This window comes from Mesoplodon densirostris, chromosome 4 (assembly GCF_025265405.1).
Source record: "Mesoplodon densirostris isolate mMesDen1 chromosome 4, mMesDen1 primary haplotype, whole genome shotgun sequence".
NCBI lineage: Eukaryota > Metazoa > Chordata > Mammalia > Artiodactyla > Ziphiidae > Mesoplodon > Mesoplodon densirostris.
Window position 1 is genome coordinate 38,789,666 of NC_082664.1, and position 8,800 is coordinate 38,798,465.

The window sequence follows — 8,800 nt, forward strand, 5'->3', positions numbered from 1 at the left end:
AATTGCAGGTGCCTCCCATTTCTATCCTCAGCCCCATGAGTTATACCATCCTGGTAAAGATTCTGGGGGCAGAGTGAGGCAGAAGTGGGCATGTGGGGAAACACCCCTGATCCCTGAATAGAACTACACATGCCAGTCACACCATCTTCCATCAACATTCTCTAAAATCTAAGGGAAGACATATCTCAATCTTGATGTAGGAGAAATCAGTACTAGAGTGCCAATGAAGGTAGCAGGACCAAGTAGCAGTAAACCATTGAAGTCTCTCTGGTCCTGATGGACAGATACTAGTAAAATAGTCATAGCTAATTAAACATGAACAGACACAGATGCAGTTTTAACTAAGTTACTACTGGTATCTAGTGGGTAGAGGCTAGGGATACAATTACTTATCCTACAATGCTCGGGACAAAGAACAACAAAGAATTATCCAGCCCAAATGTTAACAGTGCCCAAGGATGAGAAGACCTGCTACTGGCCAATAAAATGCAATCTTTGGGGTTATCTTTTCTAAGGTGCAAAAATCACAGTGGAAATCATTTATAGCTCAACCTGTCAAAATTTGTTTGAATCTCTATGGATAAGAGTTACTTGCGTGACTATCAGTTTTCTCCAAGTTGACTTCTCCCACATATAGCTGTCAAAGAGCCTAGTCAACAAAAGTCAAAGGTGTACATCCCTACAGAATCACATCACCCTTGAAGAGTCCTAGTCAGAGCCTAATATCTTTAAGTCACCCAGATCTCGTGCCTCAAGTCTTTTACAGTTATTCCTGAAAAAGTCCATTATGAATTCCAACTCATTCTGTTTTACATAATGGCCTATTTTCAAATTTTGGACATTTTATGACTGAGAAAAAAAAGCATTGCTGAAATATAATGTAACAAGGACATTTCAACAGAAGGCACAGGTAGGAAAAGGAGGCGGTAAAGGGTATTTAGCTACATGGCTAAGAAATCTACATGATGGGAAAAAAGCTGCCCAGTCAACAAACACTGAAATGTAGCACAGGCTTAGAGGAATTTGCAAATAATCTTCAAAAGGTCCACAGAGGGGACTTCCTTCGTGGCACAGTGGTTAAGAATCCACCTGCCATTGTGGGGGACACGGGTTCGAGCCCTGATCTGGGAAGATCCCACATGCCGCGGAGCAACTAAGCCCGTGTGCCACAACTACTGAGCCTGTGCTTTAGAGCCTGCGTGCCACAACTGCTGAGGCGCGCACGCCTAGAGCGTGTGCTCCACAACAACAGAAGCCACTGCAATGAGAGGCCAGCACACCGCAACGAAGAGTAGCCCCCGCACGCTGCAACTAGAGAAAGCCCACGTACAGCAACGAAGACCCAATGCAGCCAATTAATTAATTAATTTTTTAAAAAAAGGTCCACAGAATAGGCCTTTAGTAACCAATCAGAGAAAAATCAAGAACATTCATCTTCAACATGCAGGGCTATTCTAAACAAGGACATACATTTCTCACCCTCCCCCATCCCCACAAGGAGACTGTTGTTATAAGATTTTACAATGCAGTACAACACAAATGTCTGATTTCATTTGCTTTACTGTCATTTTGTTCATTTGCTGTTTTATGTTTCATTACAACTGTTACACTGCTAAAAAATTCTTCAAATTTTCTGAAAAACTTAACATGTAGTTCCTTGTAAAAACAATTGAGGCCATCTAGTGTTCCAAGAAAGGCATATATTTCAAATTCCTAGTTAGTTAAGTCAAATTAAAAGATTAATTACCTCCTTGTTGAAGAACATATTTGCAAATGATGCAACCAGCAAGGGCTTAATTTCCAAAATATACAAACAACTCACATAACTCGATAACAAAAAAACAAGCAACCCAATCAAAAAACTGCTCAGAAGACCTAAATAGACATTTCTCCAAAGAAGACATGCAGATGACCAACAGGCACATGAAAAGATGCTCAACATGACTAATTAGAGAAATGCAAATCAAAACTACAATGAGGAATCACCTCACACTAGTTAAAATGGCCATCATCAAAAAATCTACAAACAATAAGTGCTGGAGAGGTTGTGGAGAAAAGGGAATCCTCCTACATTGTTGGTGGGAATGTACATTGGTGCAGCCACTATGGAAAACAGCATGGAGCTTCCTCAAAAAAACTAAAAATAGAGTTGGCAAATGATCCAACAATCCCACTCCTGGGCATATATCTGGACAAAACTATAATTCAAAAAGATACATGCACCCTTATGTTCATAGCAGCACTATTTACAATAGCAACACACCCAAGAGCCTGGCTGGGTGGCCTCGTTAAGACCCAGCAGAAGGTCCCACTCTCAGCAACTCTCACTTGCTCTCCTGCACAGGCTCCCAGAGTGAAGACAGCTTTGACAGTCGAGGTTCCACGGGCCTTCAGAAAGGCCTACACTTTGGAGCTCATTACAGGCAAATCTTTTTAAGCACAAAAAGGTCTTCAGGTACTTTATCTACGGGACAAAATGCAAAGCTTATCAACTTCACTGTGGCGAGCAAACTCTTTCTACAGAAAATAGTTCTTCTAGCCCTGTAGCTAAACATATAGTCATGGTTCCATTTTTATCTTTGAACAATAGGATACATTCTAATTTTAAGGCTCAAGATAATAAGCCAGCTGCTGCAGACAAAGCTTGGATAAACACAAACATCACTTGCTTATTCAACAGGTGCTCTCTAAGTACCCATTTATTAAAACTTAACTATGTGCCAGAGACTGCTCTAAATGCTTTCCAAGCCATGACTCATTTAATTTTAACAACCTTATGAATTAGGTGGCCAACATACAGATGAGGAAGCTAAGGCACAAGTAGGTAAACTAAGTCACCCAGTGATTCTGGAGGAGGGAGCAGCACTGTGACTAGCTCTGGGGATACCACCCACAGGGAGCTGTGTTACAAACACACCAACCCGCTCTGCTCAACCCACACCTCAGAGCACCTTCTCTCAGTGGCCTGACAAGTGGCAAACCATCTGTCTCTTCAGTCTTTCTAAAAGACTTAAGAAAAATGCCACCGATGGAGGGAGCAGGCTCAACTATAGCAAACAAACAGAAGGAAAGGTCAAACAAATCATACAGCACTTAGTAGGCCCCACTCTGAAAAGCACACGTATGTAAGAATTGTGGTTTCTGGTCTAAAAGCCAAATCAGGGCGGTTCTTCTGACACTATTTTCCACCCCCACTTTGTATAATCTCTTTAGGAGCTCCTCCCTTAAGCCAGGGTAGGCTCTCACCACCATCAGTGCTCTTTCTCTCAGCCCCTCTACTCATCTTCAGCTTCTCGGAGGCCATCACTGCTGACCCCAAAGCAGTCATTTAATAACTGGTGAGGTCAAAGGTCGATGGCACAGGCTGTGTTTTTGGTCAGGAACCCTCTTACATTGGCAGGCTCATGGCCCCGCCTCCTTCAAATCTTTGCCCAGAAGTTCCTTTCACAATGAGTATGAGCTTAATTCCCATATTCAAAATTATAACCCCCATGCCTCAGAAATCTGTCCCTCTTCCCTGCTCTGGTTTTCTCTTTGGCATTTCTCACTACCTTACATTCTGTTTTACCAATTTTACCATCTGTCTCTACGTATCAGGACAGAGACTCCACGAGGGTAGGGATGTGGGCTGTTTTGTTGACTGTTATAGTCTTGTGGCTTTGAAGAGTGCCTGGCATATAGGAGGCACACAGATATTTATTAAGTGAATAAATATCCCAAAACAGGTATTTGTCCCTAACCCTCAGATCTCCACCAATTTTCAAATCCAGGCTACAATCTTGGAACTCCCCTAAGGAAGAAATGGAAGTGTTCCTTCCAAAGGGACACAACTGGCAACTAGATCCAGGTTTCCCACAGGCAGAGAAGGAATCTGGAATGATGAATTTTGTCCAGTCCTGGCTACCAGAAAGATATAAAGGGAGAATAAATAAAAGTAGAGAAAAGTCAGGGATGGCCTTCTCAGCAGAATGGGAAGCATGGCAACAAGAGGAAGACTGCTATAAAGAAAAAAAAATTAGTTTATGAAATTCCTTTTAGCAAAAGTAGTAAGTGCCTGACAAAGTAAGAAGCACCATGTACTGGGTGAAGACCTTGGTTCTAATTGAGCCTCTGCCATTAACCAGCCGAGTAACCTTTGGCCAGATGACATCACTTTTCTTGCCTCAACTATTTCCTCAGCTTGCAGGATAGGATAGGCAGTGAACTAGATTTTGGAGAAATTCTGACTGTGGAATTCTTGACTTGCCCCATCCTTCCTCCCTCAAGGAAGAAATTTTACAATTCAAATACTACATCAGAGAAGAAACTGCCCAGGGAGCTTGAAGGCTTACAAATTGGTCCCCAGAGAGGCCCAACAGTGGTGGCAAACAAGGAAGCTGACCTGCAAATCTGGGGAATGAGGGACCCTTCCCTTTGACTCCAGGATCCCTGGCTGCAATGCAAGAAGTTCACTTACCTTTCCTCTCAAGAGTGTCCCTGGCCTAGTAAAAGAGGAAGGTAGGGACACCCTGCCCAGACCTTCTACCTGCAGCCCAACCTGCTCAAGCTCTAAGAACCACCTTCTTTTTTTTTTTTTTTTTTTTTTTTTTTGCGGTACGCGGGCCTCTCACTGTTGTGGCCTCTCCCGTTGCGGAGCACAGGCTCCGGACGCGCAGGCTCAGCGGCCATGGCTCACGGGCCCAGCCGCTCCGCGGCATATGGGATCCTCCCAGACCGGGGCACGAACCCGTATCCCCTGCATCGGCAGGCGGACTCTCAACCACTGCGCCACCAGGGAGGCCCAGAACCACCTTCTTGTTCAGGATTCCCCCAGGGCCATGGCCAAGGGTCAGCTGCCTGCTGCGGCCTCAGCATGGGGAGATGAGAGACTGCACTACTTCATGAACCAAGCAGGCTGTCCCCCGTTCCAGAGCTCCTCTTCCCTGAGGAATTGTGAGCTCTACCTGCTCCTGGAGTCAAGCTCTCCGTGAAGGTCAAGGTGCCAAGCTGTGGCAGCATCTGAAAGAGCCATTTTATAAGCACATTAAAGAAAAATCTTCTGTAAGCACAACATCCTTAGTCTTAGTGCTTGTTTATGAATTGTGTTAGTAGGAACTGGTATCAATTAGTTCAATTGATTGCTCAACCACGGGGCACTGTAAAAGGTTAGCTATGTTACTTCTGAGCCAACAAGGGAAAGGAACAGTACCTGGAACAGTCATTTCCAGAGAATGCTTTCAGTATCTGCCACCAAATCACTGCCCTATTCCTCCTCATTGATGAAACTTGGACTTAAGCATTAAGGCTTTAGGGACTTCCCTGGTGGCACAGTGGTTGAGATTCCATGGCCCCAATGCAGGAGGCCTGGGTTCAATCCCTGGTCAGGGAACTAGATGCCGCATGCATGCCACAACTAAGTTCGCATGCCACAGCTGAGGAGCCCAGCGCAACTAAATAAATAAAAAAAAAATATTAAAAAAAAAATAGTTAAGGCTTTAGGTAAGTGGTTCTCAACCTTCAAGATGCATTAGAATCAAAGCATGAGCTTTTAAAAGATTTTTAAAATACTGAGTCCAGTGGCTTATTGCTAGCAATTCCAATTAAATCAATCTGTGTGGGTACCAAGCATTGAAGCTTCCTATGAATATAATTTAGTAAAACTACCTTGGAAAAGATTGGCAATTTCTACTTATATAAAACTGCTCATATATATGTCCTATTACTCCACAATTCTACTCTTAGGGATGTAACCAACAGAAAGGTATATATTATATGTTCCATGAAAAGACATATGAAAGAATGCTCATAGCACTATTCATAATCACCCAAAACTAGAAACCAAAATGTCCATGGATAAGCAAATAGTGGCATATTCACATAGAATACAAAACAGCTATGAGAGTAAATGAACTACAACTACCTGCAACATGAAATAATTTAAGAAACACAACATTGACTGAAAGAAGCCAGACACAGAAGACTTTATACTGTATGTCATTTATATAAAGTTCAAAACCAGGCAATACTAATCTGCAGTGTTGGAAGTCAGGATAGTGATTACCTTTGTTGGGGATGGTGATGGGATGGGAGTGAGAGAGGGGCTTCTGGAATGCCAACAATGTCATTTCTTACTGGGTGCTACTCAAGTTCAGTAATGAAAAACTCATTGAGCTGTACACTGATGACAGGTGCACTTTTCTGTATGTATTCATATGTAAATAAAAAGAAATAGCAAAAACAAAAAGCTCCCAAGGTGATTTTAATCTGTAGCTAATGTTGAGAACCATTGAAATAGATCTCAAGGCCAGACTTCCCTGGTGGTCCAGTGGCTAAGACTCCATGCTCCCAATGCAGGGGACCTGGGTTTGATCCCTTGTCAGGGAACTAGGTCCTACATGCTGCAACTAAAGATCCTGCATGCCGCAATGAAGACCCCGCAGGCGGCAATGAAGATCCTGGCACAGCCAAATAAATAAATAAATATTAAAAAAAAAAAAGGAATGAATCTCAAGGCAACTATCACTGTCAAAGAGATAATGAATCAATCATCTCTGTATACATTAACTAATTTCTAATCGTTAACAGCTAACTTGTACTGAACACTTATTATGTACCAGAAACAATTCTAAATGCTCTTCAGTTAGGAACTCATTTAATTCTCCTCACAATTCAATGGCCTAGATAGTATCTTTATTTTACATTTGAGAAAATTTTGGCACAGAGGTTAGCTAATTTGCTTAATGCCACAAAACTAGTAAGGAGTGAAAGAAAGTTTCTAGGTGTTTTGGATATAGACACAAATAAGACAATGCATGTATTTGCCCTTATGGAGCTTACAAGTATATTTAACTTGCTCTCCACTCAACCAAAACATATCCAGTAAGCACCTATTCTCAGTAGCCCGCCAAGAAGTAAACCTAAATTATCTCTTCACAACCAGTCTTTCTAAAAAGAGGATTTTTATCAAGAAAAGCCACTGATTAAGGGACTGGGTTTGAAATACAAGCAAACAAAAAACGAAGGTCAAGCACAAACAATGCAGTTTAGCAAACCACATGCAGAAAAGCACTCAGATGTACGTATTAATTTCTAATGTAAACGTTTGGGGCTCCTCCTCACCAATGTGAAAGATTCACCACCATCTAATTTACATCTCACCTTCTTTACCCACCATCTCTATCTTCCAGGAAACTCAAGGTGGGTTTCACTGCCAATGACTCTATAATTCACTCAAAAACCTCTGCTCACAAAATTAGGGTTTCATGGGGCAATTATTGTTGCCAGGTACAGTTGTTACTAAATAACTGGTGAGGTCCAAGGTCCCAAGAGCAACCTCCAGGTGGATCACACAAAATATATCCTTTCCCCTTCTACTTTCGTCTTTCCCCACCAGTCACCTCCCAGACAAAAAACAGCCAGGTGTTACTCCCTGGGAATTAAGTCTGGCAATCATATACACTAGCGAAGCATTTGGATTACCCATAGGGTAGAAATGGCAGAGGTCAAAAGGAATAGAAAATACTGTCAGGACTCAAGAGCCAAACTAGAAAGTAAATCTAGGATCAGGACACAGGAGATAGTTGTTAGAGGGGCATGAAATTGACGGAAAAAGAAAACGTTTAGTGGGTTCTACTTAGCAAATGATGACTCTGGTGCAGTGGGTAAAGCTACGGTCTGGAAGCAGACTCTGCCACTAATCAGCCTTGTAACCTTGTTACCTCACTAACCTCAGTCTCCTCACCTCCAAATTACAGGGCAAGGGAATTAACTGGATTTCTGAGTTCTGACTGGGATGCTGAAGGCAACCCAAACTACTCTCTCGTCTGGCAGCTGCACTTCTGGGAGCATAGTCGTCGGGGTGCGTAAGAGGACTTGTCCCAGAAGCATAGGAGCCAGCGGGCACAGCCACCCTTTCTTTGGTTGTAGGGAACCGGTCTTCAGGTGTGAAGGGCTCAGGACAATGTCCTCCCTCCCCACCCAGCTGGCCAGGCTCTTAGGCTACAAGTCTCCCTCCCGCAAAAAAAAAAAGGGGGTCCTTAGGGACCTGCACACGCTGCTCACAGCCCTCGCCAGCAGCCCAACAAGCCCTAACAACCATGACATGTCCTTACGCAGAGATGACCTTCCCGTTCAGGATTTCCGCCGGCGCCATGACCTCTATAAGTCCGCTGCCCACAATGGACACCGACAAAACCAAGGCTCGACTCTCTCCACTGCAGCGCGGGACTGCCCAGCACACGCGCTTGCCGACCCTGCTACTGCGCGTGCGCCCCCCTGGACATGGATGCGCGCGTGCGCGGTCCAGATGTACGTAGGCCCCTTAGACCGCGAAAAGCTCAGGAGTAGAGGGTCTGAAATGCCACGGGAAGATGAGGGAACTCTGTGGAAGACTGGATGGAGGAAATGATTGGCTGGTGGAAGGACCCTTTCCAGAATGCGCCATCGTGTGGGCAGGGAAGCAGTTGAAGAAGCAATCACCCCCCTATTCCAGCCTTTCGGTGGCGGGGCAGTGGGCGGAGCCAAGGGGCGGTCTCGCGGGAGACCAGTTTGGCGGGCGCCGGAGGCCTGCGTGGGCTGAGGGGGCGGGGCTTCTGCTGGAGTGTTGTGGCCCGGCTTCCGCGTGGGGAGCTTAGGTGTGCCCCGGGCTGGCCGGCAGGGGCTAGACCTGCGGAGTGTGGGGCGGCGTCCGGCGTTCTCGCTCCCCGGCTCCGTCACACTGGTGTCGGGGCCCCCACCCCGAAACTGAATCGGACAGTCTGGGTGGCGTCTCTGACTGTTTTTAAAATCTCCTCAGGTGAAGCTGATGCTCCGCCATGGTTGA

At 44.7% G+C, this 8,800-nt stretch overlaps 1 protein-coding gene across 3 annotated transcripts in view; it reads right to left on the bottom strand.

Annotated features, from left to right (window-relative positions):
* Positions 1 to 8,343, bottom strand: part of MTHFD1 (methylenetetrahydrofolate dehydrogenase, cyclohydrolase and formyltetrahydrofolate synthetase 1) — a 58,556-nt gene extending 50,213 nt beyond the window's left edge. The window contains exon 1 of one of the 3 annotated variants that reach the window (XM_060096024.1): positions 8,091 to 8,343. In XM_060096024.1, the coding sequence (XP_059952007.1) occupies positions 8,091 to 8,131 (41 nt within the window). In that variant the 5' untranslated portion in view covers positions 8,132 to 8,343. Of the gene's footprint in view, positions 1 to 2,263; positions 2,397 to 8,090 lie in introns of those variants that run through there. The other 2 variants (XM_060096025.1, XM_060096026.1) reach the window with 2 other exon arrangements.
* Between the last annotated feature and the right edge of the window lie 457 nt (positions 8,344 to 8,800).